The sequence below is a fragment of the Mycteria americana genome, chromosome 7 (assembly GCF_035582795.1).
Source record: "Mycteria americana isolate JAX WOST 10 ecotype Jacksonville Zoo and Gardens chromosome 7, USCA_MyAme_1.0, whole genome shotgun sequence".
Classification (NCBI taxonomy): Eukaryota; Metazoa; Chordata; class Aves; order Ciconiiformes; family Ciconiidae; genus Mycteria; species Mycteria americana.
Window position 1 is genome coordinate 40,723,943 of NC_134371.1, and position 10,254 is coordinate 40,734,196.

Below are 10,254 nucleotides of genomic sequence, written 5' to 3' on the forward strand. Positions count from 1 at the left end.
GACCTGTGATGGCGGGTGCCCGCCGCAAGGCCCCAGGTCTGGGAGCCGGGGGAGAGGAGGAACGGCAGCTAAGGAAGGGGCGCATGGACGAGGGCACCCCTAAGGCCTTGACGGGCAACCTGAAGGAGTAACGCACGCCTTCGCCGCGCGTCCTCTCACAGCCTGCGAGGAGAGGCCGGGCGCCCGCTCGCCTCACGGCGAGCCGCTGAGCGGCGGCGACAGCGCCTGCCCCGCCCCCGGCCGCGACCGGCGCTTTGCCGCCAACCGTGGAGGACGGCGGTGGCGGCCCCGCCTCCGCGCGGCGTAGCGGCGCGGCCCGGTCACCTCACAGGCTGGCGGCACCGCCATGGCGGCGGTGCGGGACGTAGAGATCGACCCCGAGGGCACGTTCAAGTACATCCTGGTGCGCCTGCAGCGCCCGGGCGGCGAGGAGCAGCGGGACATCGTCCGCGGCACCAAGGCGGCCGAGTTCCACAGTGGGTGACAGGCCGCGGCGTGGCTGGGGAAGCGATCGTTAGCGGCCCCCCCCCCCCCCCCCCCGGCAGCGTCCCTCGGGTGTGGGACGGGGCCGCCGGTTCCCAAGCGAACCTGAGGTGGAGGGGGAGTCCCTGGGCTGTGGTGGCTGGTGTCAGCGGGCATAGCTCTGAAGCCCCTTTTTTAACACCTTTATAGGTGCCTCATGCGAATATGAAAAGCGGGTCAATATCTCTGTCAGATGTCATTTCCAAATCTGATAAACCTCATTTAGGAGAGTGAGATGTGTTACCTAAGTAAAAAACTGAAATAAGAGAACCTTAATTACAGCTTTTCTATGTGTCAAGAGAAAGCTCCCTCTTTTGCAGGTGAAGGAAGGGAACTGGAGGAAAATGAGTGGAAAATAGCTGACAAGAAGAGTTCTAGAGTATTTGATGCCAAGTGCGTATTGTAACCTCTCTAACCATTCTTCTTGTGCAGATCACATATTTGAAAAAGTAAATCCTGAAATGGAAAAGCTGGGATATGAGTGCAAATGCCTTGGAGGAGGGAAAATTGATCATAATAGCAAAGACAAGAAAATTAGGGTATTTGGGCTCTCTACAGTAAGTGCATCTCTTGTATTCCTTCAAATCCTTTTGTCTGTGATGTTCTGGGATTTTTGTTTTATAGCATGGTGGCTTTTGGCAATTTGAATTACAGTGTAAACACTAACTGGAAAACTTGCCTGGCTCACTTGTGAAATAGCTTAGAAAAAACACTAGTTTTTAAGGGCAGGAGACCAAAGCAAAAATAATAGGTAACTTAATGCTGAGTAATGCTAACATTAAGTTAGAATCAAGACTAAAAATGGAAGTTGGCATCTCTCAACTCAGAATCTTTTAGTCTTACTGCTAGAGCAGGAATAGCCCATTTGTAGCCACAGGGTCTTGATCCAGCTACTGTGTGATCTTTATTTGCCAGTAAAAAGGTTGGTTGGTAGTGACCAGCTAAATTGTGAATGTTGTTCTGTGTATGTGTTCGGCGAGAAGAGTAGACCTAGTTCAGGTGTGGTGAGTTTCTAGTAGGTGAGGATGTCGTTTCACATAAATGCATTTTGTGGGAATAAAAGTAGCTTCCAAGAATATGGAAACTAGAGCGTTTTTGATACCTGTTACTGTTCTGTGTAAGTTCAGTTTCTTTGTGAAAGACACAGTAAGTGGTAATGATTTCTTGAATTTGGGGAACATGCTATAGTCTGTTTCTGGTGTTGCTCTGTGATGAAGTGTAGCTGCTTCTGTAGTAATACTGTGAGTAAAGATTCTAAGCTTCTAATGTAGACAAGAAGAAAATATTTCTATTAAGTTAATTTTTTTATAGAAAGTGATGGTTACTTCAAATCTGCTTACCTTAGATGAGCAGGGAAGGTTGGGCCTTGAATGTGTTAAGCATTTTTAAATGTTAGTGCTGCTTTTGTTCCAAGATGACTTGTCACCTGGAATAATAAGGAAAAAAAAGAACTCTTTAGGGTTGGTATGGGGTGGGAAGGCAGTGTTACAATGCTTATTCTACTAAAATCTTGTGCTTGTAGGTCCTCCTCATAACTGCATTTTTAGATGAGACAACACCTGTATTATTAATTCAGCTGCCAATTGAGCATTAGAGGCAGTGGTCAGTTCTTGCTCTTGTAATGCAGTGTCTGTGGAAAATACCTTGTTTCTCTGCTTTTGGTACCCTGACGCTTACAGATGAGCACCATGTAAAAGCAGAGTTTTATTACCATGAGGGCTTCTGTCAGGCAGAGACCTGGAGGTTCAGAAGACCTCAGTAGCAGGTCAGAAGTTAGTATATTAATTACATTGATTTAATGCTTCTCTTTACTTGAAGATTTGTTGTCCGACTCTAACACAGAACTATCTTGGTGTTTTATGAAAACAAGAGAAATAGTCATTGACTTCTTTTGAAGTAGATGCTGTGCCATTATTTGCAAAGCTGGATGGGGTCTTCAAAGTGATTACCAAGGCAAGAGTGATCTGTAGGTCTGTTGCTTTACAACTGACAGTATAAACCTGCAGTATTTCTGACATAACTATATTATCTGGTATTTTTTAAAAGCATGCATCTTATAATGCATCAATAATTTTAACCTGTGCAGTTCAAATGCTGGTTTATTTAAGCTGTTCCTCTTGGGGCAGAGTCAGTGATGAATAAGAGTATATGTTTTGTTTGATAATGCAATCTTGAGCTCTTTTTTCAGTCTTCCAAGTTAAGCTTCACATGACATATTACTGGAAAAAGAAAGGAACCTGTAAATCACATGTTTTTATCAGTAGACTGCACTGTTGTGCAGTAAAGGCTTTTTGACAGGGAAAAACTTACTTGTAGTTCTGAAATAAGAAATCAAGATAACAACTCCAGTCATATAAGACAATAATGGAAAGGCACCTTCTAGCATGACTCTTAAATTTCAGTTGAAGAGTAACACTGTGATCAGTGATTTAAATGAGGGTTAAAAATCACATGGGTTATCTGACCTTGCCTTAGTTTGGAGCTGCAGTGGCTGAAGAGCACAGATATTTAAAATTATGCCAATTATGCCAGCTAAGGCAAGATTGCAAATAAATAAAACATGAAGACTGATTTCTTTAGTGGCTAGAATAGTACTCAAATGTTCACACATGTGGTGGCTTATTCCTTTTTCCCTCAGCTGAGCCAAATCAGATGTTTGTATGCTCATGCATTAAAGTGGGTCAATGCAATCTCTGTTGTTGAAAAGAACATTCAATAAATATGGTGGCTGAGGGGTTGGGAATGCTTTAAAACAAGCTTTCTGCTGGAGAAATAATGTGAAAAATATATCCTTGATAGCTTGACCCCATCTCATTTATTTTCTACAACTTGGGCTGTAGGGGAATTGGCGAGGACAATAGAAAAATAAAACATGATACTGCAAGAATAACTCTTTTAGAACCTGTATTTGATTTGTATGTGAACTACTTGAAGTATCAAATCATAACTGGATAATTTGTGTCAACAAGAACTGAATGGTTCTGTGGACTTACTTTCTGTACATGTCTAATAAGCATTTGTTCTTTCTTGCAGGGCTATGGAAAAGCAGATCATTCGGTAACTGTAGAGATACTGAAAAAAGTGTATACAGATTACGAAATCACATGGTCAGATGACAAGAAATAAATTGGCTGCTCATGAACGCACCAAGCAGTTCAAATAAAAGTGAATGTGTCTTCTATGTATGTTACCATAAATCTGGAGTAACTGGACTCTGCTGTAATTTATAATACGGTTAGTAATCCCCAGATATATCTTATTTTTCAGACCATTCCTTTGTGCAGAATCTGTAGTTCTAAGCCTTTTTCCTCTCCTTTTGACATGCCATCCAGTTAAACACTCCCACATCATCTTACCTCCAGTTTGTTTTCATCCAGTCCTGTCTCACTGATATTGTAGGTTACATCAGGATTTTGCTATCAACTTAAATACCACAGGACCAAAGCTGTTCCCTGGTCTTTTGACCACAGTGTTTTGTTTCCTTTATTTTCTGTTGCTCTTCAGGCTTTTCAACTTATCCATGTTTACAAAAATCAGGGGGGAGGGAAGGGCTGACTGTTACAGTTCTTCACCAGTGATCTAAATCTTCGATTTACTCCATGGTTTTGAAAATTCAGTATTTGTGTTCCACACAAGTCATGGTCAAGATCTTTTGTGTTCCTGTAAGATCTTTCCCTATAGCAGACTGATGGCAATGTCAAATTCTGACAATACTTGTTTTATTCTGATTCCCCTGTACTTCTTTTATTCCCCACGAGTATAATGATGCTTTTTCCCTTTTTTATAGCAATTATCTTAAAGTTAACTACCTCCCAGCCAGACCCAATACACACCTAGGTAGTGTCTGAATTAACTTAGAGCACCTGCTTCCTCCTGTTGTGGCAGGATGTTGCCCTTCATTTGTTGTGAAGTTACTTTCTACAATTCTCACTTTTTTGTTTCCTGCCAGTCTCCTTTAATGCTGTTGTGGATTTCAAGGGAGTACCTTTTGTTCTTATGCTTACGTTGTTGACTTGCAGTCTTCAAGAGGTATTTGCATATAAATCCTGGTTCTCCCTTTTGCTGTGGTTCCTACTGCACTTACCTACCAGTATCTGGTGGTATAGAGTGGCTTTTTATTTTCAGTGTGTATGTGACTCTTACGGTACAAACTATGAAATTTGAGAGGCTTTAGTCCAGTTTCTATCACAAAAAAATCCTGATGTTACTGCCTTATTACACTAATTATCCATCTTTTCTCACCCTTCTGTATCTTTTTTTTGATTGGTTGGGCAGAGAGGGATTTCCTGTTCTTGTCCTCAAACCTTTCAGTCCATTCCTCATTAGAAGAGTTCCAGGTATCTCCATCCCAATAATCACCTGGGAGCAGGATCTCTTCAACGTGGTGCTGCAGGTCTCTTGGCTGGCACCTGCTTCCCCCCACATGCAGCCTGGACTTCCCCTCCAGCACCCCTATGCGCTTTTGCATCTGCTGTTTGTGCTTCTCTTTACACTCTTGTGCAATAGTCTTCTGGCTGTGCCACTTCAAATGCCGTAACATTGATTGCAGGTTTGATTTTTCTTAACAAGGTTTTGATTTCAGAACATGATTAAATGCCTGTGTACCTAGAAACCAAGAATAGCAGACAAGTCACTAGTTTGCAAATTGGGCACTTCCCACTTTAATTTTCCTCATGGGTTTTTTCCCCTAAGCTTTAGTAAAATAACTGTAACGGATGCTATTTAATTGGTGCCAGTATACAAAACTGGTTTTTTAATAGCCTCATTTCCCAAAACTAGCAAATAGTCTTCAAAGGGAAGTCATCAGTTAAGGATAGTGCCTGTTAAAACAAACAAGCTGTTTAATTTAGTTTGCTGAGACGCTTTGACTGATTTTAGTGTTTCTCTCCACAATACTTACAGGAAAGATATGATCTAGACAGGATTTCTTATTGTGATGACTCTTTCAAAAAGCGAGGGGGTGGGGTGAAGGGAGAAAAGGGGTGATGATTTGGAATGAGCTGATAATTGAGTTACCAGCTGACCTCTACCTTTGTTTCTTCATACAGGAAATTCGGCCTGATGTAAGGGTTTATTCTCTCATCAAAAAAGACACTTTGAGGGTTCTCCCAATTCTATTATTTTCTAGTGCAATGTCATTTGGGGAAATGCTAATTTCCCTAGCTATTAAGTGATACATACAAGTATTACAAGTGAGTTAAAGATTTTTATTCCAGATCATGAAGAGAAGTAGGACACTGGTCACTAGGGTGGCGATGATTTGGCAGGTAGAGAAAGCCTTAACGTAGATTAGGGAAACTAGTATTTCATGTGAAACACCAACATAACCAGCCTACAAAACTAAGTGTTGAATTCTGCTTCCTCTCAGCATGTATCTGCTGAATTTTAAGACCAGAACTCATCTGGAATTACGGAAATCCCGATGTTAATTTTGCTGATTTCGTCTGAGGAAAAACACCCTTTATTCTCATCTGTAATTCTGAAATGGGAACTTAATTATAGTCTGTGGAGTTTCCTGTTTTGCAAATGTGCAATCACTGTGAGATTGTGGCTCTAGCAGTCTTCACTTGAAAGTTCTAAAAAATCTGATTCAGTATTTGCACAAAAACAACGTTTGAGCAATCCAAGAATAAAATGAGGATGCTGAGCAAAGGAGTAGTATATTAAACCCAAGACAGTGAGTTTGATCATGGAATATTTTCAAGAGGAAGCATTATGGTAGAAGATTGTAAGTACCGCCTTTATTAATCAAAAAATACATGAGATTCTTGTTCTTAACCATAGTCATTGTCATAGTGGTCAATATTTCTTGTTACGTCAGGTACTGTTCTCTGAAACAGCAGTAGACCTAGCAGGTGCAGAACAAGCTATTCAGTCACTATGTGCAAGCCACAATTTGTCTTACAACTGAAGCTTGAAAAATGGCAAGTGGTAGTCATTTTGTTTCCAACTTCCCAGTTTTGACAAAAAAGAACTGTTAACAGTACTTTATTGATGCTGCCAAAGTGAAAACTTCCTTTTGTTCCTCAATCTGTAGTCAGCAGTTGTCTGTCATCAGTAAGTTTCAGAGTTGGTGCAGAAAAATTCCAAAGTGCAATCACAGCCATGGCACAACTGACTGCTTTTTTTCCCCTCTCTCCTATAAAGAGCAACTTCAGTAGTTTCCAAAGCATCCCTTTAAATTAGTCTACTTATAATTGTTTTTGAAACAACAGTAGTTGTTCAGGCTCTTCTGTAAAGCACAGGAAATCCTCTACAACTCTATCTTAATAGCAACATGGTCAAAATAGGAATCTTGCAGTTGACTTTCGTAGCCTTCAATGACGGGAACTTTATGCAATAATTAGTGATTTAGGTCACTGCTGTAATAAGTTTCTTTCCATCCCCTCAGACTATTATCCTTTCTCCCCTACATGGAGTATCCTTGCATCCAGTTTACTGCAGTGGTTGACTGTCTCTAAGTTTATATTTCTGCCAGGGCACCCAATAAAGTAGTGCATAAGCAGTAGCTTTGATGTACCTGTTAAGAGTTACGTAATAGCTTTTTGTCCAGTTTTGGTTAAGACAAAACATGCAATGGATCTTTTTTTGTGTGAATGGTTGGTGACACCAAGCACTTAGGGACAGGTTTTGTAGTTCTTTGGGTTTGTTTGCATTTCTGGTAAGGTAATTTCTTCAGCAACATCACTATCTTCAGCCTCAGACACAGGACTGACACAGGAGTGACTTGTACACAGGATTTTCTGAACGCTTGCTGCCCTGCCAAACTGCTGAAAAGACTGAAGAGGTGTGAGTGTTCTGCAGTACACCCCTGCAAGTTTTGAAAATGAGTCATAGCGTATGGGCAGTTTAATTTCTGGAAAAATCTTGTAGAAAACAAAACAAAAAACCAAAACCCAACCCAGTACAGCACTCTAGTTGGCAATCTGCTATAATAGTGCAGTTTATCTCCTTTCCCACTTGTCACCTAAAGCTCAGTTCCGTCATACTCCAGTTTCCTGGATTGCATTTGTAGGTCTATTGGTTGTTTTAAGGAACTTCTCTTGCGTAGAATCTTTCAACTCAGCTTCTAAAACAGAAATCAGTTTTATTCATTTCTACAAACAGTATGGCTATTTCCAATTACTTGCTGAAATTTTCTTGGGGTGATATGTCAAAACGTGAATTTACAGAACATAGTAGTAAATATTCTGTGGTACACTTTTTCAAAGGCTTGAATAAAGTCATGTGTGGATTGCATATGGAAACATTACAAAGATTTGTGAGATTGCTAGCAGAATAGAACACAGGTGATAAATACAATCACGTCCCCCTCTGGTGGCAAAGCAGCAGAGCACACGGGTATGCAGTTGATTCTGAAATCTGTTGCTGCAGTTAAACCCTATCTGAGTTAGGAGCCTAACCCTTGAGAACAACTTACTGCACTATATTAGGGTGCTAAATGATTTTGTTCAGGCTGTGCTCAGCAGCCACTCCTGTACATATAGTTCTGGCACTGCCAAAGAATGAGAGGGGGACTGGGGACAGTGACTTGCTTCATTTTTAAATACATATAAATGACAATTAATTGGCATAAACAGATGGTGGTTTAAGCAGAACTCCATTTTTCTATGCAAAACCAGAATCAGAAGAGTCCTTCACTTCCAGTCAGACATCAGAATTTGTTGAACATTTCAATAACAAGCATCCTTAATTTGTCAAATCAGAATAACTCAACAAAGGAAAAAATCAAAGATATATGAGGATTAAAGCATTCCATCTTTTAAGATATTTTTGAAGGACCAGTGGCTGAATTTTAACTGGAATCTTTAAAGGCCATTTCCATAATACATCGCTGCAGTCCTTTATCAATTATTTTAACTATTCTGGTCCTAAACACATTTTTCTCTTCAATGAATTTCTCAAAGAGGTAGATACCACCACCAACCCCAAAATAATGTGCTTTGCTTGCCAAATACACACGGCCATTTTTATCCAAAAGCTGGGCCAGTGCATCATGCAAAGCACCGTAGTATTCAGGATTATAGATGGTCTCAGATGTGAGAATTAGATCATACTTGGAAAAAGGTTTGTTGCTGCTTAACAGGAGCTGGCTGACTTCAGACCACTCCCCAGAAAAAAATCTGCATTTGGTGAGCACGTCAGGTAAGCACTCTGCTTTCCTGGGCCTCTTCAAAGGAGGCTTGCTAGTTTTTTTGTCATCTCCACTGCCCATCCTATTGCCTGCCTTCATACAGTTAGCCACCGCATTAGGCAAGGTTATTTCATCAATCACTGTGCTGTTGTAGTCCTGAAAATGGACATTTGCAGCTTTACCCCTTAAAGCAACTATTCCCAGCAGTCCAGCCCCACAGCCAAGATCCAAGACAGTCTTGTTGGTAAACTGTATTTCAGCCTCGGAGAAGTAGTCTATGAGATCAAAGGTGCATTCCCAGATTTTCAGTCCTCCCTCGTAGACTCCTGGGATGAGATCGGAGTGAGAAGAAACACTTTTAGACACAATGCCTTCTCCATCGGCGCCATCCAAACACGCCATTTCCACTACAGACATATTTACGTAATACAGGTCTGATACTGTTTCCATGACTTTATTTTCCAGTATTTTGTTGAGATCTTCAGGAATATTGTGCTCCTTGGCAGCTTTAAAGCAGAACTTTTTCTTTGATGGTGTCTCATCTCGTTGCTTATCAGTACCCAGCCTTGGGCTGGAGTCTGCTACGGTATCAGCAGTTTGCTTGCTCTTTTCCGTGGATTCCCGCTTGTGTTTTGGAGAGTGCAGCTGTAAGTCTGTCTTATCATGAGTGTCTGGTTCGTTGTTCTCATTTTCATCAATAGAAAAATTAAATCGAAAAGCCATTTTCAGGAATAACAGTAAAAAAAAAAGTCAGCTTGATTTATTGCAGCCAGAAACACTAATCTAAAAGCAACACCGATACAAAGATTTTTTTTCTTTTTTTTTTTTTTTTTTATAGAGGATGTTTTTATGTTGTTATCGCTATGGGGAAGAGTGCTTTGCAGGTAGAATATCAGACGTTTTGCCAATGAAGCAGGTGAATTACTTCTGGAAATAGAGTAAATTTACATATCATTAAACTGCCAAATACTAGCACAAACAAACCGTCTAATTGTAGCATCCTAACTTTCATTAAAAAAAAAAAATTCTAAACATTTAAATTTCTGGAAGGAGTGTTACAAGTGACCACATCTCTCACGTCCTGTAGGTATATGCAGGGAAATCAGGGTAGCTGCTTATTCTGGTACAACTCGCATTTCAGGTTTAGCTGAGGAAAAAAAACCCCATGCAATGCTGTACAAAGCGTGGTCGTGAGTTAAAACACTATTGCTGCTGCAGCTGCCCAGTGGCGTTTTCCTTGCTCTGATTTAGTTACTACCCCAAAGCTGCTCATCTGCGTGGGGTTTTTTTCCCCCCGTTTTAATGACTTTATCCTCGCTCCTCTGAAATTCAAGCAACGCAAAAACGCGCACAGAGGCTAAGGCCCAGCTTCCCGTCCTTGCACCCCGGCTGACGCATGCAGGTCGGGCAAGGGGATCCCGTCTCGGTTGACCCACCCCGTTTCCCCACCACCCGCCTTGTGCCCGTACCCACCCCCGGTTGCTGGACGGGATCACCCTCCGTTTCTCCCACATGGAGCGGCTGCCCCTTCCCCTTCGCTAAGCGCATGCGCGCCCGCGGTGAAAAAGGGGGCGGGGCGGCTGCAGCCGCCCCGCCCC

General features: G+C 41.6%; 2 protein-coding genes across 4 annotated transcripts; one reads left to right on the top strand and one right to left on the bottom strand.

Moving 5' to 3' along the window:
- The first annotated feature begins 210 nt into the window (after positions 1 to 210).
- On the top strand, positions 211 to 3,668 carry LOC142412550 (14 kDa phosphohistidine phosphatase-like). Its single transcript, XM_075508005.1, has 3 exons — positions 211 to 476; positions 955 to 1,079; positions 3,556 to 3,668. Exons 1-3 carry the CDS (start codon positions 347 to 349, stop codon positions 3,646 to 3,648), a joined length of 348 nt encoding a protein of 115 aa, XP_075364120.1. The 5' UTR covers positions 211 to 346; the 3' UTR covers positions 3,649 to 3,668.
- A 2,095-nt stretch (positions 3,669 to 5,763) lies between these two features.
- On the bottom strand, positions 5,764 to 10,232 carry METTL18 (methyltransferase 18, RPL3 N3(tau)-histidine). Of its 3 annotated transcripts, XM_075508002.1 has the most exons (3): positions 10,130 to 10,232; positions 9,735 to 9,803; positions 5,764 to 9,583 (listed from the first exon to the last, which is right to left on the bottom strand). In XM_075508002.1, exon 3 carries the CDS (start codon positions 9,377 to 9,379, stop codon positions 8,318 to 8,320), a length of 1,062 nt encoding a protein of 353 aa, XP_075364117.1. In that variant the 5' UTR covers positions 9,380 to 9,583; positions 9,735 to 9,803; positions 10,130 to 10,232; the 3' UTR covers positions 5,764 to 8,317. The 3 variants fall into 3 exon arrangements, with proteins under 3 accessions (XP_075364117.1, XP_075364119.1, XP_075364118.1); XM_075508004.1 differs by lacking the exon at positions 9,735 to 9,803 and having other exon boundaries at positions 10,130 to 10,224; XM_075508003.1 differs by lacking the exon at positions 10,130 to 10,232 and having other exon boundaries at positions 9,735 to 10,104.
- Positions 10,233 to 10,254: the final 22 nt, after the last annotated feature.

Coding starts and splice junctions, on each gene's coding strand:
- LOC142412550 (XM_075508005.1), top strand. CDS start 347: ATGGCGGCGGTGCGGGACGTAGAGATCGACCCCGAGGGCACGTTCAAG. Junction 477..954: donor CAAGGCGGCCGAGTTCCACA/GTGGGTGACAGG, acceptor CTTCTTGTGCAG/ATCACATATTTGAAAAAGTA. Junction 1,080..3,555: donor GGGTATTTGGGCTCTCTACA/GTAAGTGCATCT, acceptor TCTTTCTTGCAG/GGCTATGGAAAAGCAGATCA.
- METTL18 (XM_075508002.1), bottom strand. CDS start 9,379: ATGGCTTTTCGATTTAATTTTTCTATTGATGAAAATGAGAACAACGAA.